Genomic DNA, 26,355 nt, shown 5'->3' with positions numbered 1-26,355 from the left:
TGTGCAAACTGGAAAAATAGCAGCTACGCAACAGAAAGGTTGAAGAAATTACAGGTTACTGAGATAACATTAACTAGAAACTGAGACAAGCTAGATGTTTAATTGCCACAGGTGGTCAAGTCCTCAGTTTAATGATTAAAAAAAATCATCTACACCTTGAATTTAATCTAGTGTGTGTTAACATTTACAAAGAAGTTATAGCATTATTGTCTCGCTCTGCAGGTATTACCCAGGTGCGGATCAATGAGTGCCGGGGGGCAAAGGAGCAGGAGATGATCAGAGACATCCAGGCTCTGATCAAGGCGGGATCTGACCTCAATGCGCAGGATGACAACGGAGCCACTCTGGTGAGAGAGTCACTGAACACACTGCACTGAGATACAGGCTGATCATCCTACCCTGAGACTGAGAGAGCGAGAGTGTGAAAGCTGCACTGAAGCAGAAAGAGGAACAGGCTGAACACACTCCACTGGGAGACAGAGAGAAGGGCAGGCAGAACTGTTATGAATAAGCAGTTTATTTCTCTCCTGCATCAGTATATTTAAGAGGACCTCTCTGGAGAAAACCTGCTTGTTTTTTATGTAAAACAGAAGTAGAAAAAATGGTTCATATTCAATGTAGTGAAATAATTAATAATTGCTTACACTTATACAGTATAGCGCTTTTCTGAACACTCCACTCAAAGTGCTTTACAGGTAATGGGGACTCCCCTCCACCACCACCAATGTGCAGCATCCACCTGGATGAGAGAGGTGGAGAGAAGGAGCCTATACACTCACTACACATATTCCAACAGACCAATATAAGTAATTGATTTCATGTATAAAACTAACCCCCCTTCTTCTTTCTTTGTTCTGCGCTTTTCTTACTTTGGTTCCGCTTGCTGTCTTTCTCTGTGCAGTTGCACATTACAGCAGCAAACGGGTATCACTCTGCAGCAGAGCTGCTGTTGGAGCACCGGGCCCGAGTGGATGGAAGAGACAGTGATGGCTGGACCCCCCTGCACGCTGCCTCCTGCTGGGGACAGGTCAGTACTGTCCCCTCAGAATGCATACACTCTCTTCCCTAGTTTCACAAATTGAAAAAGACTTGGGTGTTTAGATCTTCCTGACAATGGGGAAAGCACTAAAACTGCACTATAGAGTAAGAAAGTATTATACAGCACTAGTAAGGCCTCGTTTAGAAGATTCTTGTATCTTTTGGTCACCATGTTAAAAAAAAGATATTGCTGCTGTACACTCAGCCCAGAGAAAAGCAACCAGAGCTGAACCTTTTTAGTCTTTACCAGAGAAGACAGCAAGTGCCCAGAATCCTCAAAGGCATTGACCGTGTCAAAAATGAGGGCTTTTTCAGAATGTACAGCAATATATGAACCAGTGGACACAAATGGAACTGTGTACATGGCAGTGCATTTAAAACTCAGTACAGGAGACTACAATTCTTATCAGGAGACTTACAATTCAATTCTTCAGTTAGGCAAGAATTGTGGGCATATGGAACTAGTTACCCAGAAGATACGTGAGGTAGATCCTGTTAAGAAATGGCTGGATGAGAGTTTTGGATTAGTAAGCTACTAACTTTTAAACAGGCTAGATGGACCGAATGGCCTCCTGTCGTTTGTAACCTTTCTTATGTTATTGAAGCCTCTGAAGGACAAACAGATGGTGTCCAAGGCTGGTTGTACGTTCCAGCACCGGGGAGAGCTTCAGGCTGCAGTCCCAGTCACAGGGGCCATAATTCTTCAGTTATTTTGCAAAAATCACCTACAGAATATGTTTGGAATTGGGGCAGAGATATTAAAGGGTCATAATGAAGCCAAGGCACCAGTGACATGGAAAAGGAAGGATTATGTAAAATTTTTGGGATGTGGTCCAGAGAGTCCTTCACCCACACACCTCGTTGTATGGGGTTAATGATCTCAGACCGTTTTCTGCCCTCTTTTTAAAGTGTTCAGAACCACGTTGAGCTCAGTACTGAATGTTTTATTTGACTCTCTTTTAGATACAGATGGTGGAGCTGCTGGTAGCAAATGGAGCCAGCCTGAATGCCAAGTCTGTACTAGAGGAGACACCACTTGGTAAGAGAGAGTTCTTCGGCTTCTTAGCAGTTTCTTTGTTGTCAATGGTATAACATGGATAGCAGTGAAACTGCTCAATGGATATTATGCTCTGTGGATGAAGGTATTGTCTTCCTGGAAAACACCCCTCCTTATAGGAGAGAAATACACAGAAACGATGAATACAATCACTCAGACATTTAAGTAAAGATTAGTATGGACCTTTAATTCTAAGGCAATTAGAATGGGTTTACCCAAAAAAAGGAATGAATACTGTACCCCCCATAATAATGGAAACACCTTCACTCTAGAGCTGATTAGGTTGGCACCGCATGTGCACTCCATTTGTTGAGAATACAGTGAAGTATGATTCAGGAGCCCATAACACATTTTTCCACTAGTAGGGAATCAATTATCCTGTGCTCTGCAACACTGGGCAGAGTGATGAAACTAATTCCCATTGATTAATCTGGCTGCTTGCAGTTGTTTGATCTGCCGCTACTTGCCCGTTTTGGATTTTGAATTAGTGCACAGGTATCACAATCCTGGATTATAGCTTTCTGCCCACTGTTTCCCTTGGAACACGAGACCTGTTTAACAGCAGGTGGTCCAGACCACCTAGCTGGGCTGTAGCTGAAAAGAACAGTAGACGGTGGAGAGATAATCTGGGAAGCCGACTGTGAGCTGGTCAGAGGGATGGCCTGAGACATTCCTGAGTTTTAAGCACCCTCTGAGCTGTCTTTCCTGCTGTGCCCCCAGATGTGTGTGCCGATGAGGAGGTGAGGGCCAAGCTGCTGGACCTGAAGCACAAACATGATGCCATCATGAAGAGCCAGGACAGACACAAGAGCACGCTCCAGAGACGAGCCTCCAGCACAGGCAGCCGAGGGTAATAATAATCAATAATTCCTTACACTTATATGGCGCTTTTCTGCTATATAAGATATGTATATCTTCTGTATATATATATCTCTGGATACTCAAAGCTCTTTAAAGATAATGGGGTCTATCCACCACCACCACCACCAATGTGTAGCACCACCTGGATAATGCGACAGCAGCCAAACTGCACCAGTACTCTCACCACACACCAGCTATCGGAGGGGTGAAGAACAGAGTAATGAAGCCAATTCATAGATGGGGATAATAAAGAGGCCATGATAGGTAAAGGTCAAGGAGAAATTTGGCCAGGATAACCAGGGTAGCACCCATAATAGTTCCAAGAAATGCCTTGGGATTTTTAGTGACCCCAGAGAGTCAGGACCTCGGTTTTACGTCTCATTTGAGGGGCATTTTTTTTTTTACAATATAGTGTCCCAGTCACTATTGTGGGGCATTAGGATTCACACAGACTGCAGGTTGAGCTCCCCCTACTGGTCCCACTAACACCTCTTTCAGTGAAAACCTTCCCATCCAGGTATTGGCCAGGCTCACACCTGCCGCCAGGTTAGTTGCAGGGTGATATAGCCGAGAAGAGGGGGCAAGGGGGCTGGAGACAGGAAGAAAGAGGGAGAAGGCATGAGCAGGAGAAGGGGAAGGTACTGGAGAGGAAGGGGGAGTTAGGGGTTGAAGATGTGGTGGTGGAGGAAAAATCATTCTGCACAGCATTAGGATGTAATGGCATTCCACTTTTTCTATGAAAGTGAAATCTGAGTGTGCATTGATACCATGTTGTACAGTTATTACTGTAATGTGTGCAGTTTCTGCAACAATGTCTTGCCTCTCTGTCGATACAGCAAGGTAGTCCGGCGTGTCAGTGTCAACGAGCGCTCGAGCCTGTATCGCCGGGAGCACCAGAAGGAGGCGATGGTGTGGCAGGAGCGTGGGCGGCAGGTGGAGGCGCAGGATGACGACGAGGACAGACAGACGGACACCGAGCTCATGCAACACGCTACCTTGGTGAGACTTGCTGAAACACAAAGTCATCGACGTAAACAGACAGGCACCTCCTCTACCCTAATCCAGCTTTTTTGTGAGATGTTTTTAATAAATGTTAAATCTTTCCTAAATAGAACAAAACAGTATTTAAACACTTTTCCCCTCTGAGTCTCCTACCAAAGGACTGCTACCTCATTTCAGCACTAAAGAAGCTTCAGTGTCAAGTACAGTATGTCTGTGTCAATCCCTCCACACTCTGTTCTTCAATTCTGTCAGCACGCTGAGCCTGTATTAATCCTCTCAATCTGTCTGATAGGAGTAATACAATTAGAAATGCCCCGTGCTTTTTATCTAGGAGCAGTGGTGGCTTGTGGAGTGTGATTAAGACTACTTTTAGAGATTTCTGATTATTTGACTCATTAAATGTTTTGATATATTAAGATAAAGCCAGTCAACACTGGAAGGAATCTGTAAAAACAACCCTTAACCTCAAGAAATTCCTTTGTCTAATTCCCTCAATTGCAAAAAAATCTTCAGATATTGATGATATGGGGGGGGAAGTAAAATTTGGTCATCTCTCAAAAATTTCAATGCATTTACAATGCATGTTTATATTACAGGTATTTATATGCACTGTAATGTATTTTCAGGAATTCTATTTCATAATTGTAAATGGATGTATGACAAATTTAGAACACTACAATTAACAATAGGGGTCTTCTAAAATGGAAGAGTGCAGGCTAAGCTCCATGGTTATGGTGCGTGGGATGGGTTAGTTATGATCAGGATTTTGCAATCACTGGTGCCCAATTAGTTGAGCACCCTAGAGGCTAGTGTGGGATTAGTTATCCAGGACTCTCTGGGCACTCGGTGACACCATGACCCCTGCGCCCTCCCACACGCTTGGAGGAGTGCAGTGCTGTCGGTGAGAGATGTACTCTAGTCGTTGCTGAACCTTTGGTAAAGGGCTGTGTTGTCAGTGTTATACAAGTGGCTTGAAAGTGGGCAGGTCAGAGGAGTCTCACCAGCCCATGTCATAGTGATCACAGCTGAGGACCGAGACGTGAAAAACAGCCACCTATCCCAGATCGGGTGGGTTTAACAAAATCTGCTACTATCTTGTTATTGTAACCTTAAAAAAGTGTGTTAAGGCTTTTATCTCTCTCTCTGATGCAATGCAGTATCAGTGTATAATTCTGCCCTTTTGCTGTGAATTCACCCTGCCTTTTTCCCTCAGGCTGGTACGTCGGAGCCCATGGCAGGGAGGGTTGAAGACCCCCAAGGTGAGGAAAAGAGGGAGTCCAGGCTAGGGAATGGAGGGACTCCCCAGCCCTCTGGGCCTGACTCCTCTCTCTTGGTTCCTGGGGAGCTGCGTGAAGGGGGTCGTCTGGACCGCAGTGCCTCATACGCGCTGGCCACAGCCCACGAAGATGCCATGGGGGGTGACATGAGCCGCGAGAAGTCCCACCACACCCTGGCTGACCTGAAACGCCAGCGTGCGGCTGCCAAGCTGCACAAACATCCTGCGCCCCCACCTCCCTTAACACCACCTGAAGAGGAGATTCCTCCTGCTGAGCACTCCCCCCCCACGGACCGTGCCAGCCCCACCACTGTCTACTTCACCCCTGCCAGCGGAGACCCTCCCTTGCTCAAACTGCGGGCTCCAGAGGAGGAGTCCCCTCCAGGGAAGCAGCCGTGCTGTGGACTGATGTAGTGTCTCTGGCCCCTTGCTCGGCACTGAACTGCACACTCGCTGATTCTGCCCAGAAAGTCATATCGGACTCCTGAATCCTGACAGACTCTCGACAGCCAGCTAGTTGGGCATGAGCAAATCACAAGGGTCATTTGGCCATTCAGGTCATTCTATTATCTTCTGCACTGTGTCATTCCATTTTAGCAGTAGTAAGAGTTTTGAAAGGTCCTAAAATATGGCTTGTCTATTGGTAGAAGGAACCTCTTACATTTCTATATGTTTGCCAGTGAGGGAGCAAATTGCCCATTCAGTCAACATGGACAGGATAATGTATTAAGCTGCAAAGGGATGCACTAAGTGCTTGTTGTGATCTGGTGTCGGGAAATGTGCTGGAGAGGGTAATGATCTCTGCCATCCAGCGTGTTCAATGTTGCAATCAAATCCTCCAGAAAGAGCAGGGAGTATTCGTCACTGTCATCCAGCCTGAGTACAGCAGTTTTGGGGGACACAGACAATTTTGTTTTCCATCAGAAATTTTAGCTGTGTGCTGTATATCAGAGTTAATGCAGGCCAGGGACATTTATCACTAGTATGTATCACTAGTTTTTTCTCAGTCCCCTAATTGCAGTATGTTTAGTACAGAGCGAAATGCTTTATATGGCCCCGTCAGATTAAAGACCACAAAACTAATACAAATAATTGCAGCAGTGGCAGACATTCCAAAATGAGAGCGCATGAGCACCACCTGTTGTTCAAATATGGTTATGTACATAGAAGTGTCATTTCTGTTTGAGGCATTTCCATTTGTACGCTGAGAGGAGGTGGCTCTGCCTGTCTGCATATTTGTCTGGAACGACCAAGCCCCTCCCTTCCCCTTTACTCTGAAAATCATCTGAGAAAATGCAAAAACCCATAATGGCTGTGACTGTACGATCTGTCTTGTCAATACATATGTCAATATAGAGACTCTTAATACAGACAGCTTGATACAAGTATAGGGGTAGTTTATTTTACATGACAATGATATGGAAATAATACATTACGAAATAACGTTAAAAGAATCAGCTAATGGAGAAGCTTATAGTATTAAGTTAAAGTTAAGGTCCAGCTATTTTACACCATATTAAATTGTAGGGATTAGGGCTCTGAAGTTTATTCCAGAAGTTTCCAGACCATTTCCAGCACTGTGCTGTACTCAGTTCACCCTGCTCAGTGTGAGAGAGCAGCTGCACTTCTCCCCAAGCTGTGATGAAAGGTGCGCTTGAGCTCCTTGTTTGTCTTGGATGGTGCCAGCAGCAGGAGTTGGTCCGACCCCAGCGGCTTTACTGTGGCGAGCCAGGTACTCCCTCCCCAAAGTCTGCAGTGGTCGTCTCCATGGAAAAGCAGAGAGTTCGTGGAGAAAAGCAAGGGCTTACATGCAATTTAAAACTACCGATGGCGATCATGAAACGGAGAGAAAAAATCTTGAAATCATTTCAATGGGTGTGACGGCAGTGATTTGATAAAAGCTAATTTGTTTTACCATTTAAGACATTTAATGGCAGTCAGTGTTGGAAATCAGGGTTGGGGACAAACTGGATTTTAGTTTTGATGGGAGTGTTTGAATTCATCTATGAGCAGGACTGAGTTTCTATTTGTAATCTCCAGGCGTCATTCTTTTTTTAAACTACTGGTAAGCCAGACAGAATTTCTAATTCAGAGTTGATGAAAGTGTTTGGATGCACTAAACTAGTAGAATTTAAACCAAATAATTGTTGGCTTTTTGGAAATGAGAGAGTGTGGGTTGGTTGAGTTTTTCTGTGTACTGGTGATGAGAATGGAGATGAATTTGACTTAAGTTGCTCTTTTGAGTTTTTCTTAATTATAAGCTTTGGTTGGGAGATTAAATTATATTTTACTTTGCACTCGTTCATTCTGGGAGTGTTTGATGTTTTTGATAGGCCAGGCAGTGTATGAGGTTATGATTGAGCTTTATGTATACTGTATATATGTGTTTATATTCATTATAACAGCCTGTGGCCAAGTGTCAAGTCATCAGGCCAGGCTCAGTACCTGTCTGGAGGAGAAAGGGCTTAAGTACTGCTCAGGTCGAAGTGTGAGTAGTTGTTTCCAGCTGTTGTCCAGTGCAGCATGGGTAATCGTTCCACTGGTTGTAATGTTTTTCAGAAGCAGTTTCTGCTGATTTAATTGGATGATCCAAACCATCTAATGGAGTCTGCGCAGAGAACTGGGCAGGGAACAGGGTTCCCATGACCTGTGAGGGTGCACTAATTTTAATTGAGCAGGACCAGCGAACCCTCTACAGATGTAGCTGTCTAACCATGAAGATTCCCAAATATTTCTTCAGTATTCCTTCTTTTAAATTATTGGTGCAAATTATAGAATTAGTGTTTAAAAGTTTTAGGAATTAGCAGGTTTCATGTAAAATGTTACCTTTTGTGACAATCAGAAATTTGTTATATACTGACCAAATATTTTAAAGAAGATGTGCAGATTTAAATAGGAATGTTTAATTTTCTATATCTAGTCTGAAATAGCCATTCGCCTCTCAAAAATTGGAAATTAGCTCACTAACCAATGTGACTCCCTATCAGATCACTGTGTCTTCACTTGCGCTGTGATCTTGGTTAGTCTTGCTTCTGCCAATTGTGCTTCAGGGACATTCAGGTACATACATTCCTCTCTTCTACCTGCTGAATTGCTCATGTTGCACAAGCTGCAAGCTACTACATTTTAGAAATCAAATACTGTATCTGTTTTTAGATTGGACATAGTATATTTTAGTTTCTGTGGCTGGTTTGGGAAATGTGTTTTGCAGGGCAATCTTCAAGGAATTAAGGCCTGCAGACTGCTTTCCAAGCTGCAGTCCAAAATCCTGGGTCCCAGAATCTCATTTTTAGGCAGGTTGTTAGGCATTATATTGCACTTACACGACATGGCGACTTTACTGTTTTGTATTCTTATGTATATGCTGTATATACACCTCAAGCCCCATTATTATAAATGGACAGATGATGTACTGTACAATATTACAGAATCAAAGCTTAATCTTTTAATTTTTTTAACTACAAATTTTCAGGACAATTCTTTTCTTTTATTCTGTACCTCCAGTGGAAAAAAAATCAAAAAGGAGACTTTGGAAGGGGCTACTTTCTAAGAATCCAGGTTTTTGGCAGGCCTTAATGTCAGCTGTTCAGACTGCTGTGGTGGAACTGGAGTGAAGTGTGAGTGCAGTCGGTGTTTAATGTGGTTAAAATGACTTCTAGATCCCATCTTCTGGTCTGACCTCCAGCTTTGCATTAACTGACTGCCTTCAACTTACAGAGACCTAGACAGTGTATAGAGAGAATGAACTGCTGTATTCATCCCCACAAAAAGAAATCTATTCCTTTTTCATTGTGCAATAACAAGAGTAGATATTTCTCACATGTGATATATTTGAGCAGGGGGAAGGAAACTTTGTGTCCACTGTGAAGAATTTAATTGTGCATTACAGTCTTTTACTCTCCTGTCTTGTGCTACTCCAGTCTCCCTATTTTATTTCTTTCTGTCATTCTTGATGAATATCGGCTGAAAGCTCAAGGGGAGAGGAGATGACTATTCACTTTGACCATTGTAATTAGCATTGTTCAATTTTAGAAAACCTTGCTTGTTATTTTGTTGACTATTTCATACAGTTAAAGGGTTATTGGACCTACTACTGATTAGAATTAAAATAAATTTCATAGATGTTGTGCGTGAATGTTTATTTTTGTACAATTAACATTCAATGTCTGAATGTAATTTTTTTGGCTGGAATCAGTATTGACGTGGCACAGACTGTTGAACCTTGTGCGTTAAATTGGACAGAACTCTTCACACTCTTGGTGATGTGACTAGTCTAATAGATGCAGGAGAGCAGTAGGAGCTGTTGAATGTGAGGGTAGCCCAGGCCTGAGCCCCTACACAAGGCTGGGGGCTCTGTCTACGCTGAGAGTGTCACTGCTGTGTTACATCCAGTTCAAACACTAGAGAGCTGGTCTCCCAGCCACTGCTCCACAAGACCACCATTCCCACACTGTCTTTACAGCCCTGTCAGCTTTAGTTTACATGAGGACCAAGCTTCTTTTTAGACTTTTTAATGCTGGTTGTTGTCTTAAAATGCATTTTTCATTTTTTTTCTGAAGCACTTTATTAATAGAGAGGAGTGAGTTTTTATTCAATTTACCTGATCATAGAGCAGAAAGATATTGTGTTATGCTGTTGTCACACTCCTCAGTTTCTCCAGTAACCCTGTTCTGACACTCTGGGATCTCTATGAGAAGAATCATAGGAATCTACTGGTCCAATGAAAATGAGGATTGTGTATCTATGAGAGAGTTTAGTACAGAGCAAGATGAAGCAATGTTTTTCTCTCTACACATACCTGTACAGCACTGGTTATTGTACTTTTTTATTTTCTTCTATGATAATCCCATATAGCTGCTTAATAAATGGAAGATATGCCAAAATGAGAAAAGCCTCAATGAGAAAATGTTGAGTCTGTTGTCCTCCATCTTAGACTGCTGGTCAGAACTAAATGGATTACATCTCCATGGCGATGAACACAAACACACTACTACCTGTTGCTGTCTGCTCTATATATTCCCAAAGTTGTTATTCATCCCAATCATAGTTTAATATTTTAAATTAATGTTCTCTTGCTCATTAATGAAAAGGACCCCAGTTGTGGGTTTGATGTGGGGTCTGGGTGCAAAATATGAGCTAGGGCTTGCAGTGCACTTTTTTTCAGGTGTTTCATTAAGACTTTACAATGGTAAAGCAGGCTTTCTGTTCTCGCTCTTGCAATTCCTGGGAAATGACCAGCCAAATACTGTTCTTTCCAACCTATTGTGTTGCAGCTATTTGTTTGAGGAGTTGAGAAGTACATTAATCCCTGTAAATCCCATGTCTGCTCTTGTAGGCCTGTTGCAGTCCTAGCTTTAAGCAATAAGTAGACATTTGGACCACATGTTAACATACTCATTATGCAGGAGACAAATGGAAGCAGATGGAGGGAAGCCCTAGGAGGCACTGTGGATCTTTCAGATCGGGGTTGTAGACCCCTTTAACACACCCTGGTAGTTTGTGTTAAAGGTGTTGTGGCTAGAGGGCAGTTTGCATGGGTCTTTTTAGTCCTTCAACAGAGCTTCAGGGGATCAGAGAGCACTGGTAAGTACCAACCAGTTCTCTCTGGACATCACTTCATTGATTCCACTGATCAATAACAATAAACCACCACATCTGACCCCCTTCACATGAAAACTTCTGGGTACCATAAAGACCAAAAAAAATTATCAGGCTTGTTTGTATTGACCTAGAGCTAAGTGCTTGGAGGACTTTTTGACACTTCAGATCACTGATTTTTTGAGTGATGTGTAGCTGGAGTTCCTCTGAAAGTACAACAGCAGGATTGATGTCCGTTGCCCACCAATTAAAGATTTAGTCGGACTCCTGTGATCAATAATGAATTATGAATAATGAGGAGAGGAGCTGTTGCATTGTGTATTTTTATACTTGATTTTGTCCTGGTTATTTTTGGAAAAAGATCTAGAAATTATTTAAATGACTTATAATAAATGTATTCTGATAAAATATTCAAATCTAGTCTGTGTGATTTTTTTTCTCTCATGAACAGTTTATTAATTTAAATAGCCTTTGGGGGGAAATGTAGTAACTGCCATAAATCACCATACATCATACAAATATATACCTGGTGAACTGCATGCAGAGCAACAAATGTACATCACGCACCAAGCACCATACAGCTCTTAGACACAGCAGAGAAACCTAGAACAGCAGATTTGAACCACCATCTTAGGTACACCTCGTGAAAATATTGGTCCCTTACTGTCTGGTGTTCACATGCATCATCATACATTACAGTATGAAACCTGTTACACTGTCCCCCCGTGTCTACAGTGACTGATCAGTATCACTTTGGGCCAAGTCCACTTGGCACGTATCTTAACTGTGAGGATGGGATGTTCGAAGGTGTGGCTAGATTTCTAACTCAAATCAAGGACCTGATTTTATTCATCATGTCTCTGATATTTAGTCCTGGAAGAGGTCTGCATTGTCTTCTGGTTTCACTCTGGATTCTTGATTTTATTTGAATCATGTAATCACTTAATTGGTCTAGATTACTGCTGCTCATCACTGCTGTGAGAATTTAAGTTACTTATAAAACCTGGTGGTCTGTGGCCTTCCTGGACCAGTATTGAATTTTACTGCATTCCTTGAATGCTGGAAGGACTTAGAAACTTAGAGTCTTTGCTCACTTGGGCTTGGATGTGGTTTTAAGGCAGTATTGGTATAGCGCTGAGTCCGTCTGATAATCCCTTCTGCCTGGGTGCAAACCTAGTTAAGCCTCAGTCTGGCGGCATCTTTAAAGAAATTACAGAAAAATGTAATATACACACAGATGACTAGGGAAAAATCGGATGCTGATGAAGAGGAGGGCTGTAATATTCCTCGTTCATACTGAGTGAGATGGGTTCGGTTTTGAAAGGTATTACCGGCCAAGCCCAACCTTTCCTAGTTTCTCAGATCTGACAACAGCAGGCCAAGAGGTAACAACATCCCTGGCTGCTGAAGAGTGGCCAAACAAAACGTCCTCACCTGAGAATTTAAGGAATGACACTGAAATCCCAGAAATTTGCTGGTGAGATGTTTGTGGCCTCGGTTTATGGGCTCCAGTCTCCCATAGCGCAGACACCTCATGATCTCACAGGGGACTGCTTACAGTGCAGTATGAGTGGCACCTGTTCCACCCCCCAAAATCTCAGGGCTTAAGTTACACTGTAACGTATACAGCAGTCCCAGACACGAGGCCTAGCAGAGAAGTCAGAATTTAATTTTTTTTTTTTGTGAGTAACTCTTAACTCAGTTTGCAGAGTCAGCACCGTCTGACTGCTGCACTGCAGTTTTAACATTTTGTCCATCTTATATCTTGTTCTCTTTCTTGGTCTGACCACAGCATGAGTCTTTAAAGGAAGTGGCATCATGTTTTTGAAAAATACAGCAGCACGGTATGTGGATTTTGTTTCTTGTGAACTGTCTTACTTTCTCAAAGTTAGAAATCTGAATACCTTTGAAATGGATTATCTTTGGTCTGCTCAAACTGGTCAAATAATGCTTTAAATCTCCGTGATTTCTTCTGATGCGACAAATTGGTGTGGAATTCATGCTGAAAAGTGGATCTACAAAAAACAATTGTATTTCAAAGTCGCATGCAGAATAGTTTAAGATATTAATGAAATGCTATCAGGAATTGAAAATCCTTAGTCTCCAACTTGAAAGATTGTGAGGAAAGTTGATGAAATCTGACTCTCTGGGATCAAGAAATGCTGTCCTAGTTATGGCTTAAAAAATAAATCAGGCAAATGAACCTAATGGTGTCATATTCCTTGTAATATTTCAATGATTTTGTTGAATGTGTAAAAACAAACAAGTTGTGGTCAAACAAAAATTCCAAACTTTGTTAGTATTTGTGTAAGTCACCATAAAATAGTTAAGTATGACTCTGGTTAGGGGAGATCTTATCAACAGTTGCAAAGGTCGCAAAAGCAATATGATGGGAGTCTTAAGTACGTCAATCTACTGAAGTCCAGACTGTGCCAGGGTTTAAAACTCTCCTTTGAAAAGCTACCTATAAAAACTACAATTCCCGTTTTCACGAATATTTAGCCTACAAAATGACGAACAACATACTGAGAATCGTAAGAACGCAAAACGACATTGGAGAAGTGTGTGGTTGCTGTGGAAACGGTGCACAAGTTTGAGTTGTGTTGAAACGCATACGTGGGACAACGAGAATGAAGACAAAGCGGCGTTTGCTGTAATCATTAGTTATATATGTTATGCTAAGCTTTTTGGAAATTCGAACGTCCGTGGATTGCGTTAATTAAGAAACTGCCTTATCCTTACAGGCAGAGCCGTGACCAGTCGTTTAATATCATTTCAGTTTTGTTCCCGCTTCAAGACGAGCAGGGCTTAGAGGTTTCTGATCCAATGCTGGGAAAGCGAAATTTGGACTGAAGAGAAGGATTATAATTGTAAGATAATGTGACAAATCTTTAGCGTTCGTGGAGTAGCAACAACGAAAATGGATTTTATAAGCTTTAACGTCGGAGGCTCGCCTCGAAACGGAATTATATGCGGATTTTGTGTCCTGCTTTGTTATTTCGTATAAATTGTAATTTTGACAAGATTGAAATGATGCTATCTTAATTGAAATAAAGACTCGGTACAATACATACAGCACAGGTTGCGGAGCTTTCAGTGTGACCGCAAAGATCGACTGCACTACGTAGACAACAACACCGGGAACTTAGAATTTATGGACAATAAGCATTCATTTAAATCCAGGTAGATTTATGATAATCACAGTAATATTAAGGGGCTAAATCAGTCTCTTGCGTAGTGTTCATTAAACAAAAAAACAAAGGTAAATATGTAGATTTTAATTGAACGCCCTGGGGCAGTTTGTAGACCGAGAAGCGCTTTCTGTGATAAATCGAGCGCTGAAAGAATCCTCCATATTTAAGGAGGTGCAGTGAGGTTTCGTTCAGTTACATTGCCTTAATATCTCTCTTCCTGCGTTTTTGTAAAAAAAAGTTCAGCGTACTGAAGTTGTGGTAACGATTCAGAGACTTGAAACAGTACAGTTTGCAATTTTGAAATCTAAGTGGGTTGCAACATTGCAACTTTATGCAACCCAACACAGCGCTCTGGGCTCGGTCCAGTTAGAGTTTTGACTGCTGAGAAGCAAGGACGTTCTTGAATATTCAAGTGGGGATGATAAACAAGAACAACAAAACTAGCTAAACACAAAGACTGAGCAGAGTGGAGACTTGGCAGTTCTGTTGCTTTCTCAAAACCTCTACTAGTCTTCTTCTGGCCACTGTGGATCTTCTGCTATTGGCCTGTGGTTGTGTGCACAATGCTTCAGGCCGGCTCAGTGCAGCTGCTGTGCCTGACTGCCAGCAGCGGAGTGCCTCTCTTCTGCCGGGGCGCAACCAGGCCGCTGCCTTTCTCCATCATTGGATCCCTGAACGGCGTGCACATGTTTGGTGGGGGCCAGGGCACAGTGCTGTCGAGCTGCGTGACGGACCGCGGCGGCAGGGTGCTGTGGCGGGTCTTCCATGACACCGTGGTGCTGATCGCGGTCAGCAGCCAGGAGAGCGCCGCCGTGAGCGAGCTGCGGCTCCGCCGCCTGCTGGAGAACTCCTGGAACGCCATGGTGCTGGTGCTGGGGCTGGACGAGCTGGCAAGCGCCAGGAACGTGGAGCGGCTGAAAAGGGACCTCCGTTCCTGCTACCGGCTCATTGACGCTTTCCTGGAGGGTGAGTGGGATGGGATGGGCGACCTCATGCACTGTGCGGACTGTGTGGTGCCCTTGCAGCCTGCCTTGTTACAAGAGGTCTTGGACTCCTTTGCCCACGCTGCTGACAGCGAGTTTGGCTGCCTGCTGACCCACGGCAAGATTATAGTTGCCACCGAGAAGTGGTGGCGCCTGGCCCCCCAGGAAGTGGTGCTTCTCTCTGCTCTGGTGCGCACCCTGGATGGCACAATTTCACGGGATTACCCTGTTTTCCTGCCACAGGGCAGCCCCACTGTGCCCCATCGCCTCCTCTGTTTCCAGCTGCTCCCTGGGTTAGATGTGTGCGTGCTTTGTGGGCCAAGTCCATCTCTGCAGAAGGCTGAGAGTGAGCTGGTCGTCCAGTTCTGGTCTCCTGTAATCGACGCGCTGCATGGCTGCCTGGCTCTGAGGGACCGCTGCCTGCCCAGCTCAGTGACGTTACAGCACGGAATCCTTGGGCTGCTGCTGATCAACCGCGAGTCACGTCGCGCCATTTCCACTGTGCACCTCTGGGCAGGCGCTCCTGCCGACGTCCCCTTGCCTGCCCGCAGACGGGAGCTGCTCCGTGCCTTGTACACGCTTGCAATCACCCGCTACTTTTTGGCAGAGGACGCACAGGAGGAGCATCGCTCCGTAGACGGACTGGAGGAGGACTTCCCTGCTGGATTTTCCCATCAGCCAGTGCAGTTCTACCTGGCTACTGACGAGTGCAAATGCTTTGCCGTGCAGACCCCTCAGCACCAGCTTTACCTGCTGACTTCTGTGACTGTCCCCACCTTCGCTCTCCGATCCCTAGCCACACGCACCCTCTCCACCCTTCTCAGTAATACCGGGTTTTAAGCCTGGGTGCAGGACATACTGGGAAAAACTGTGAAATCAAATCTGGAATGGTTTCAACCAAAGATGTGCAAAACTCAATCATGTAAAACACACCGGGCTATCATCTCTCTAGTGAGTTACTGGCACGAACAACTAGAGTGTCACATCAAGTTATAGAAATTGACAGCACTTTTCAATCTCTTTCTGAATGACTTTGATATAAACTCAAATGGTTTGGTCCTTGTGTGGCCTACAGCGAAGGTCTTCATCACGTTGGATGTCACTCTGTTTGGCAGATTGTTGGATGCGCAAACTGGAGTATTAAATGGTTGAGTTTATCATGAAGTTAACAGATACATTGCCCTCTCACATGGTTGAGATTTCGTACATTTTTCATGACAGAACCACTTCTTTTCTGCTAAAATGATAATCTCACCATTGAACTTGGCCATGGCTCGTGAAACATAAAACTTACGTACACACAGGCTGTAGCAGAGATTTTGTCAGTAGAAGGGGCTGCTTGTCTCCTATATCTGACAGCTAGTTGTGGCTGTGAGAGAGCTCATGTTTCTGAATAGAAAGATATGTTATATGCATTGTATGGTTCATTTATTGCAGATTGAATGCTAATTCAACTGAATTTTATTTCTTAAGGTTTTTAATTTTATTACTAATTAGGTAAATAAATCCCAGGTAATGCCCTGGTTCTGTTCGTTTCTGAGGGAAAGAGAGTTAAAGTGATCATTTTTGTAATTATAGGTTATTTATACAGAAAATCAAGTGTTTTAACCTCTTTGCAAGAACCCATAACTGTTAAGCAAGAATAAAATGATTTCTATTTTCAGATTTTGTCTTTTGACTGGAGTTTGAAATATGTGTTAACACATGAAATCACATCTTCTGGAAGCAATTGTGCAAAACCAGGATTATATTAAATGTTGTCTATAAAGAGCAATATATTTAAATTTATTTACAGATTATGACATTAGAGTTCTTAGAGGTCATTGTGGTCACCTGAAACCAGTATTAAATACTAACTTGGAAGGCTTGGCTTCATGATTTGTTTTTATTGGCTGTGCCAAATTGTACATTTGTAGGAAGCTTCCAAAATAATGTATGTGTGTGCTAAAGTGGACAATCAGTTGTTAGGTTTTTTTTTCGTATACCCACCCGATCTGAAGATCTATTACAGGTTGAGCCAAAGAAGAGCATTTCTAGTAGCCCTTTGACTGAACAACATCAGTTTACTTCTTAGCTCCAACTCCATTCTCACAAATACAGTGCTGATCATATTGAAGTTGACATTGATATTTTACATTGACATGTCTTAAAATACAATGACAGTCCAGTTTGTTGGCACTCAAATATACACATCTAGTGAGTTTAGGTTTATATTGGATGACAATTTGCGCTCATTGACATTAATCAAGATTTGTAGGTTCTTATAAGATCTAGACCCCAGTCTCATGTGCTGAACGATTGAGATGCAGCTTTTGTCTGTATTGTAGATTCAGTTTTTACTTGCAGTCTTAAATAATTGATTATTTATTATCTTAATTCAGCTGTTTTTTTTCATAGGGTTTTGGTTAAAACAGGTTTAATATATCAATGCAGAAAAGTTACTGGTTTACTCTATATAACTGGTCTGAATTAAGTACAGGGGGTGATTTTACAAAAGTAATTTAATAATAATTAATAATTGCTTACACTTATATAGTGCTTTTCTGGACACTCCACTCAAAGCACTTTACAGGTAATCTCCTCCACCACCACCAATGTGCAGCATCCACCTGGATGATGCGACGGCAGCCATAGTGCGCCAGAACGCTCACCACACATCAGCTATCATTGGGGAGGAGAGCAGAGTAATTCCAATTCATAAAGCCAATTCATCTCTCTCATCCTAGCGTTAATCCCGCGTCAGGCACGCCTGTGGTGGTTTGAGCTGACGTTGCCATTAAATGTGACCGAGAATACTCCGACTGGCGTGTCGCTCTGCCTGCCGTCATAGGGGGGGTGGGGGGAGGAGAACAAAGTAATGTAGCCAACTCATAGTGGGGGATTATTAGGAGGCATGGGGAATTTGGCCAGGACGCTGGGGTTACACCACTACTCTTTTAGAGAAACACCCTGGGATTTTTAATGACCACAGAGAGTCAGGACCTCAGTTTTACATCTCATCCGAAGGACGGCACCTGTTTACAGTATAGTGTCCCCATCACTATACTGGGGCATTAGGACCCACATGGACCGCAGGGTGAGCACCCCCTGCTGGCCCCACTAACACCTCTTCCAGCAGCAACCTTAGTTTTTTCCAGGAGGTCTCCCTACCAGGTACTGACCAGGCACACATCTGCTTAGCTTCAGTGGGTTGCCAGTTGTGATTTGCAGGGTGATATAGCTCCTGGTAATTTAACTCACCTAAAACAAAATGAACAGGTTAAGGTAGCCATTTAATAAATTCAGATACTGTTTCACCATGTCTTAGATTTAACAAGCTGATTTCCCATCGAGTCTTAATTTATCATGTTTTCACACTTAAAATTTGGTCTTATTGAGTTTTCCAAGTCTGTTCAATCTGGGGCAAAATACCAATTGGTCTGTCAGTATGGCTGAACCAGAGGCAATGGTTTCAAGAGCAGGTTGAGCACTACAGTACTTTAGAAGTCACCAGCTGGGATCTGTCATGAGCTGAGCTTGACCATTATTCCCCAAATGGGGGGGAATAATTCAGGCTACTGTGAGCATTTGGTGGTCTTGAGCCAGCCAGGAGGTCCTCAGCCTGCCAAACAACAGCAATCTGTGCAACTTCCAGTGTAATAAGGGTGTCGTTTATCATTTCTTCAGTCAATGGAACTCAATATCAGAGGAGTACTTGCACAGATCTCACCCCTCTCATTCAGATACAAGTGTCATAGTTGAAAAGGCAATTTTGATTCATAATCTAATTCCAAATTCAAGGAGTACACAAAGATTTGTTTTCTTTCAAGTAGTTGAAATCTAAGGGTAGAGAAAATATTCTGTGCAAAATTATAGCGCATCTTGTCAATATTATATTACTGTAAAGAATTTTGTGTGCTTTTCTTGATTTAAGTGGTGTTACTAGATCTATGCAAACGCTTTAATCTTATGTCTACTCTTTCTGCAGTGCAATGCAGCTTGTTATACTTGCTCAGTGATGTGCACTCTAAAATGAACTTGGAACAGGTTCTTAAAAAGTTCTCCAAACTAATGAGGAAAAACACAGTTATCAGTAAATGATCTGTCCTTTTTTTGTAACAATTTTGTTGTTGCCTCAGTCCTTTATTCACTAATGCAGGTGATAAGTCTTTCTTAATGCAGAAAAAAAGTTATGTTATCTCAATGCTCATTAAATAGATTCTTCTGTTTAACATAAACCATTGCTCTTATTCCGTTTACCCCCCTGGCCAGGGCAAGAAAGGCTTTGGCAAATGCATAGTGTTTGTACTGTAAATGGCTTCAGTGATTGGGGAACATGGTTAGATGGCTTTCTACCAGCCTTAAATAACAAAACAGGCCTCGCTGCAGCTCTGAACTTAACTGAGCTAAACCAAACCAGGAAGAAGGGGAGGCATCCAAGTATCTGCGCACAGTTTGGTAAATATTCTTACTTAATATGGCTCGCTCTGCTTCGACTCCGATGGCTTCTTCTCCTTTACAGAATTAATCCCCACCAAGATATTTGCCGTTTGTAATTCTTCTGAAGTACCATTGTCATATCTATCGAATAATTAACAATGCAGTGAATGTGTTTCTATGTACATGACTGACCTGCTAATCTTTTCTCCCTTAAATTTTCATAAAATGTATTTTTTGCCCTAAAGTAATGCAGAATCTCCTGTCTTAAATTAATATATTGCTTAAATTAAAACTTTTTTTTTTTCCAATGTAAAGTACAGTTTTATTCCTATTACAATCCGGTCACATTTCTTTGTAAAAAGGTGCTCCTCATGGGTGGCACATTTGCTGAGGGGTTAGGATTGCTGCCTGGCAGTGCTGGGGCCCTGGGTTCAATTCCATACCTGGGGTGCTATCTGAAAGAAGTTTGTATATTCTCCCTGTGTTTGCGTGGGTTTCCTCCGGATACTTTGGTTTCCTCCCACAGTCCAAAGACATGCTGGTAGGTTAATTGGCTTCTCTGAAAATTGGCCCTGGTGTGAGTGTGTGTGTGTGTGTCCTGTGATGGAGTCCGCACTGGGGTGCAGCTAGCCTTGTGCCAGTTGCGTGCTGGAGTAGGCTTTGACTTCCTTGTGACCCTGAATTGAAAGAAAGAAAAAGGATGGATGGATGGTGCTCCTCATGTGTTTCCACAGCACTTCACAGTTGAAAGACAGCCATCAGTGCAAATTTAACCACAGGCCAGACCAACAGAATACGCCTTGAGTGTCACTTTAAATGAATGCAAGAGCCAGCGATAGGAAGCCTGACACTGGCCAGCTGCACCTAGTATGGAGGTGCGAGAAGATGCAAGGTGTGTTTCTAGACATTGCTTTTTTTAACGTCTGCTAAAGCTTTCCATGATTTTACAAAGGTAAAAGATGACATCCAGGCTTTCCCTGCCAATCGTTAGAGTTCTGTTCCTACAAAATCTGCAGCTGGCAAAACCACGTTTGTCAAATACTTCAGTATGTGGGAAATATGGGGTTTGGTTCCCAGGGTTTGTGTTAACTAATCAATGGCTAATACAACTTGCAGATTGCTCCCTTACAAACTACTAATACAATAACATGAATTATAATTCATGAAAGTAATAGCATTTAATAATAAAATGGAATTACTTACCTTGAATCATCAGACTTTACTTTGCAATACTGGTCCTCCTTGACTCCCTTTTTCTTATTGTCCTTCTGGTGGACTCATTTACAGCCAGTGACCTGCCCAGTGAGGCACAAACCCATCTAACCCTTCTAGTTTCTCATCCAAGTCCTTCACTTTACTTGTCCTAATGTGCACATCTTTCCTTATTTCTCACTCATCTTAGCTTAGAGGCCATGGTTGTGATTGAATTATCACAGCACAAATGGATAAAAAGTATTGATGTAAGAGCGTACTGAAATCTTGTTCACGATAATGTAAAAAATACGCAACTGATCACCTGGCTGGGTGAAGATGTGTGAGGGAGGCAAGAGAACACCACAGGCGTGAGCTGGTGGCAAAGCCATGAGCTGAAGCAGTTATGAGCAAGGGGTTCCCTGCTGTTGAGATGAGTCCCATGGTTGGCAAACACCTGAGTGTTGTCTTGAAGCTAAAGAAAATAAAGCTAAATAGCACAGCTACACCAAGGAAGTAGATAACAACAAGGAGCTTTACTGCAGGGATAGTACTTAAAAACTCAGCCAGCTCTTAGGAAAAGCTGTGGCACTACTGCTGGACTACTAGAACTACATTAATACACAATTTTCAAACTCCAGTTCCAGCATCAGCAGTCTTGGTCCGGGGGGGGGGGGGGGTGCAATTTGCTGGCCGATAAAATATTCAACCCAATTAAGGCATTCAGTTCAGTTCAAACTCGCAAGATATCATGGCACCCCTGGGTTTGAGCCTGGGAACCACACATAATCACGCAACACATGATAAGTTATTAATAAGAACAGCACACAATTGAGGCATTACTACCTGGTCAGCTTGTCAGATCTCAGAAGCTAAGTAAGGTTAAGCCCAGGCGATAATGGGATGGGAGACCTCTTAGGAAAAGCAGGATGCTGCAGTAGTGGTGTTTGTGGACACTACCTCTGTCTGGACCAACCTTGTGGAAGACAAGGGAGCAGCTGGGTGACGTGGCATGGGTTTAGCACTCAAGCTCTCTGTGTATTTCCTAAGAGAGACTAACTATATTTCATATGACAGGCAAAAGCATACCAATCCACCTGTTCTTATCTAGATTGTACATTGCTTATTGGCTCAGAAAGATTAACCTGATGGAAAGCTACAGATTGCAGATGCCTCTAAAGCAGTGGTCCACAATCTTGCTACTTGCTACCTTTTGGTTTTCATTCCAAGCCTAAATTAATCAAAGTATATTGATTGTGTAACTGAGGATTCGGCCGGAAACAAGACCATCAGGTTTTTGGTCACCAGGACCAGGACTGGGAAGCACTGTTCTAAAGCCTGGTGGGCTGCGAATCACTGAAAAGAGGCAAGAGCACAGATGTATTACAGCAGAGCTAAAACAGAGAGAGACAGTGATGATATACAATATCTAGATTAATTATTTTCTACACGATGACCTTCCAGTTCGCTCCATTGTAGTTCTTTATCACAAACTCTGTATTACTTATGATTACGATATTGATCGTTCTCATTACTAACTAAAAACTAGTGCAATATTATTGTACACTTCAGTGGATTGGAAAGTTGTACATTTAGTAGCCTTGTTCTAAATAATGGAAATGTCACCTCACGTCTGCAGTTGTTGATGTCTAAAGAGACCCAAAACACAGCTGGATTGCAGCCCTTAAAGACAGCAGTTGGGTGCCCCTGCTCTAATATTACGCTACGTTGTTTTCTTCGCGGGAAGAAACAGGTGCAAAGGCAGCATGGTGTGACCAGTGTACAGTACGAATAAGTCTCGAGATCTGAAATGTGCTCCTGCCAGCCTGACTGTGGGGGTAGTTTCTTATTTATCGACACCAGAAGCCTCTTGGAATAGACCTGAACATTTACTGGGGCGCAGAGGGCTTAGTGGGATCACTGCCCAGCACGTGATTAGGAGTTTCTTCACCGGCTGGAGAAGAGAGGGAGAGAGAGTAAAGTAGCTGTCTTTGACTTGAGGACAGGCAAAGAGCAACCATTGAGCCACTCCCTTCTTGCCGGTATTAAGGTACTGTGCTGTACAGCTAATTTGTAGACTCCCTGCTCTTAGTTGTTTAATCTTGTATTTCCATTTGTAATTTGTGATTCTGTCTGTCTCTGTGTCAGTGCGTAGGTCTGGGTGTCTTGTTTGACCTCTAAGATCTTTTGTGATTTGTCTGTCTGCTTTGATGCTTTTTTCTCCCTTTCATCTTTCTGTTCATCTGTCCAATAGCTGGCTTAGCCTTTCCAGTTCCAACTGTCCAGTATCTATGTGTTTGGAAGAGATAGTTCAATTTCTTTCTTAATAGTATGTGTTGTGTATGGACTCTGTTGACTGTTAGGGATTAAAGTCATCTTGGGGTGTGGGATGTTATTTTTTCATCTTTTAAAATGAAATTTTAAATAGGGATCACAAAATAAAGGATTACGAGTAATAGACTGAGTGGGGTAATGGATAAGTAAATTAAATAATTATAACCTCTGAATTGTAAAGGGTTTGCTGAGAATATATATGTATCAGAATTATAGTGCTTAATAACTTGAGTTCTTTGTTCTCTGGCACCGGTTTAGTGAAAAGAGTAATAAACCAGGCACACTGGGTAACACATAGATTTTTTATTATTAATGTTACAACACAAACTAAACAACACACAACTTAAACATATAACATACAAGTTGCATTATTTACAAACTAGTCATCCCAAAGGCCTATGTCCTAACCAACATGAAAAACCCCAGACTGCAATAAAGTGTTTGAATCCGTCAGGTATATAATGCCTAACGGGCCCCAAAATAGAGATTAATCTACCTTCTGCACCAAACAGAATACAGCCTAGAGTTTAATCTCTCTCTATAAACCTGGATTCTACAAGGTGAATTGGCAAGCTATCTCCCTATTCCAAAATGCATCCACTAACCATGAGCTGCTGTGTTTAACCAAGGGGTTCTCTCTATATGGGAAATCTGAGTTTCTTGTATCAGGGTTTAAATACTTAACCCAAATCTAGTCTTAAAGGTTGATCGGAAAAAGTACCTCTGTTGTCTTCTTCTCTTGTGTCTTGCTGTCCTTTCTCTCATCCTTCTCTCTCTGCTGCTTCTCTCTTCTGTCCACCTGCCTGTCTGTTTTTATCCTGTGTTCTTCAGCTGCTGATGCCTCTTAATTATTTGCCAAAACTTAACTTACCAAAGTAAACCAGATGATTATCTTCTTGCTTTGCTTTCTGATTCCTTTCTTGCTTTGCAGCCCCTGAGATGGTGACATTAAATGTTGACCTATCTAGATGGTTGACTTTTGTCACTAGATTCTTGACACACCTTGACAGCCACTTCCAATAACCGTAACAATGCCTGTAATAGATGGTGGCTTAGCTTGATGGTCACAAGGATGTAAGTTGTTGTGTATCAGTCAAAGGTGTTTTCTCTGGTTCAAAGTTCAACTGTGAACTCTTGAAAAAGCACACTTCCTCACTCTGTAGTTTATCTAATGCTGTGCTTTTGTAACTTGTGGCTATAACTTGAGTCAGAAAAAAATCTTTCAGATATCACTCCTAATATATCACAAAATACAGTTTGCCCAAGTCTGGTCGTCTACCCTTTTAATGTGATAATGAGGTATATGTCTAACCTTAGATGACTGTCGTCATGGTTGGTCTCCTTGATATTTTTGTTCGGGTCTCAGGTCAGTATTTTGACATTTGAAGCCCAGCTCTCTGTACATACAGTACTGAGGAGCTTGTGAAAGAGACCAGCTGAGTTTCCATGTTCTTTCTGCCAAAAATAAACCATAGTCATAACCCTGATCTGAGATACAGGATTTGTCAGAAACTGACGGTAGGACCAACCTTCCAATAGGAGGATGATTTTCTAAAGTTTTACATTTAGTGCTACAGCACATCCGCTCTTTCAATATGCAGAAGACTGTTTGATGGCCCTGCCAGTGACGTCCCCATCTAGTCTGACTGGTTGAACAGACTTAATGCACCTTATGTGATATCTTTAAAGATTTATGTCACAGTGTAATCCTGGCTTTATTTAATGAAAGGTAAGTAGGAATTAAAGGAAAGAAGGTCTTAATAATTAATCAGGGCTATGGATATTAATTTAGAGTACTGTTTTACATAGTATCTTACAGAATGTTGTGTAAATACTGTGGCTCACACCTGAAGAATGCTCCACAGCTGAAACATTCTGTTTTCTCTCTTCTCTTGTCAGCATGGAATAAACCTACTTGTTCCATCTTACAGAATAGTTATATTGTAAGTTACTGCCAGTAATAGAATAGTTTTGCTGAATAAATTATAAGTAGAGCAGTGTTTATCATAGTTCTGGAAAATTGGTTATGTGTTTTTAGCCACTTTCATGTAAGAATTGTCCGATGTATTCTGTAGAAAAGGTAACATTGTAGAGAATGCCTCAACATATCTTGTACAGTATCTCTGAGAAGAACTGAGCATTGTAAATTAAAAGCACTACAATGATTTACTTGAAATGGCAGAGCAGGTGTGTATTTTAACTTAAAAGAGAGTATTCAAACAGTTCCATGCATCACACCTGTCCCCATTTATAGTCTCATAGCCCCTGGTCATAAGTACAAATTAACTCGATGCAAATAATTCAACCTGGAGATCAGAAGGATTGGTTGTTTTACGTTTTGTAATGCATTCAGCAGTAAAATGCCTCAGGTCAGCAGAGACCTGAGATCTGGCAGAGCTAAGAGATTGGCCAAGTGTTGCAATGCTGTAACCCCACACCAGGCAGGGAGCAAAGGACAGAGTGCCACCCCAGGAAGGAATTCATGGCTCATGCTGAAGGAGTGCTTGCTATACAGGAACATGAACTGCACCCTAAGAACGATGTGTCTGTGGATCTTGATCTAAGTGTTTCATGTGTTTAAAGGCTTTGATAGGTGACCAGATACTGATCTGTGTAACTTCTCCATTTTGTGTGGGGTGGTTTTGTTGCAGTTGTATTATTTCTATATTGAGGTTAATGCAGCAGGACTCTGTATTTATGCCATACAGATACAGTCTTTGAGGCACTTGGTTGTTTTCTTCTAGATAACATAATATAGGAGGAAGCGCTCTGAGTGCACAATACCCTGCTTTTCTTCAGTACCATCTCAAGTCCATAACTAGCTTAATTAATACTAATAATACTTATCTAAAGGTCATAGTATGTATTATATACACTGTGTCTTGAATCTAATGCTTACTTTATTATTGTTAATGTCAATAGAGCTTGACGTTTTGATAATGTGTCATGGTAAAAAAACAATTTGATTGTTTAAGATAAACATGAGCTTAATTTGGACTAAAAAAGCCTTGCAGCCCTTCAGTAGTTCTCTTAGAGCCCCCAGGTCAACACAATCCAAGAACGCTCTCATCCAAGAAACAGCCAAAGAAACACAGATGCTGTTTCCAAGAATCTGTTGATACATCATAGGTCATGGTGACCATGAGCATTTTATGTGAATCTGGCATGAAGCCTGCATGGACCCTCTATTACAGGATGACCTGGAGGGCCAGTGTCTGCGGGTTTTGTAGGTCTCTTCAAAGCACCTGCACCTGATGAGTTGCAAAGGGAGCCAGTGTGACTTGGGGTTTCGAGAAACTGGATCAGTTCTATAAGAAAGCCAATTGAGATCTTCATGGCAGCGATGTGTGCTTTACCCAGGTCATTCATCCATTCCTACAGCATGAACAACAATGAATGTAG

General features: G+C 42.3%; 3 protein-coding genes across 9 annotated transcripts in view; all 3 read left to right on the top strand.

Annotated features, from left to right (window-relative positions):
• Positions 1-10,125, top strand: part of ppp1r16a (protein phosphatase 1, regulatory subunit 16A) — a 32,094-nt gene extending 21,969 nt beyond the window's left edge. For all 6 annotated transcript variants that reach the window (XM_088643149.1, XM_088643150.1, XM_088643151.1 and 3 more), the window contains 6 exons: positions 223-347; positions 902-1,027; positions 2,002-2,077; positions 2,816-2,945; positions 3,793-3,955; positions 5,172-10,125. In XM_088643149.1, the coding sequence (XP_088499275.1) occupies positions 223-347; positions 902-1,027; positions 2,002-2,077; positions 2,816-2,945; positions 3,793-3,955; positions 5,172-5,648 (1,097 nt within the window). In that variant the 3' untranslated portion in view covers positions 5,649-10,125. The remainder of the gene's footprint in view (positions 1-222; positions 348-901; positions 1,028-2,001; positions 2,078-2,815; positions 2,946-3,792; positions 3,956-5,171) is intronic.
• A 2,357-nt stretch (positions 10,126-12,482) lies between these two features.
• Positions 12,483-16,672, top strand: fuz (fuzzy planar cell polarity protein). 2 transcript variants are annotated; one of them, XM_088643148.1, is made up of 2 exons: positions 12,483-12,676; positions 13,612-16,672. In XM_088643148.1, exon 2 carries the CDS (start codon positions 14,590-14,592, stop codon positions 15,847-15,849), a length of 1,260 nt encoding a protein of 419 aa, XP_088499274.1. In that variant the 5' UTR covers positions 12,483-12,676; positions 13,612-14,589; the 3' UTR covers positions 15,850-16,672. The 2 variants fall into 2 exon arrangements, with proteins under 2 accessions (XP_088499274.1, XP_088499273.1); XM_088643147.1 differs by lacking the exon at positions 12,483-12,676 and adding an exon at positions 13,242-13,485.
• Positions 16,673-22,517: 5,845 nt separating this feature from the next.
• The window catches only part of LOC148657204 (alanine aminotransferase 2-like), a 42,474-nt gene continuing 38,636 nt past the window's right edge, over positions 22,518-26,355 (top strand). Inside the window, exon 1 of the mRNA XM_088643145.1 lies at positions 22,518-22,669. The gene's annotated coding sequence lies outside the window, so the exon portion shown is untranslated. The remainder of the gene's footprint in view (positions 22,670-26,355) is intronic.

Source organism: Lepisosteus platostomus, chromosome 8 (genome assembly GCF_059453375.1).
Source record: "Lepisosteus platostomus isolate fLepPlt1 chromosome 8, fLepPlt1.hap1, whole genome shotgun sequence".
Taxonomy (NCBI): domain Eukaryota; kingdom Metazoa; phylum Chordata; class Actinopteri; order Semionotiformes; family Lepisosteidae; genus Lepisosteus; species Lepisosteus platostomus.
The sequence above is the reverse complement of the archived record's forward strand: the minus strand, read 5'-3'. Positions and strand labels throughout refer to the sequence as shown.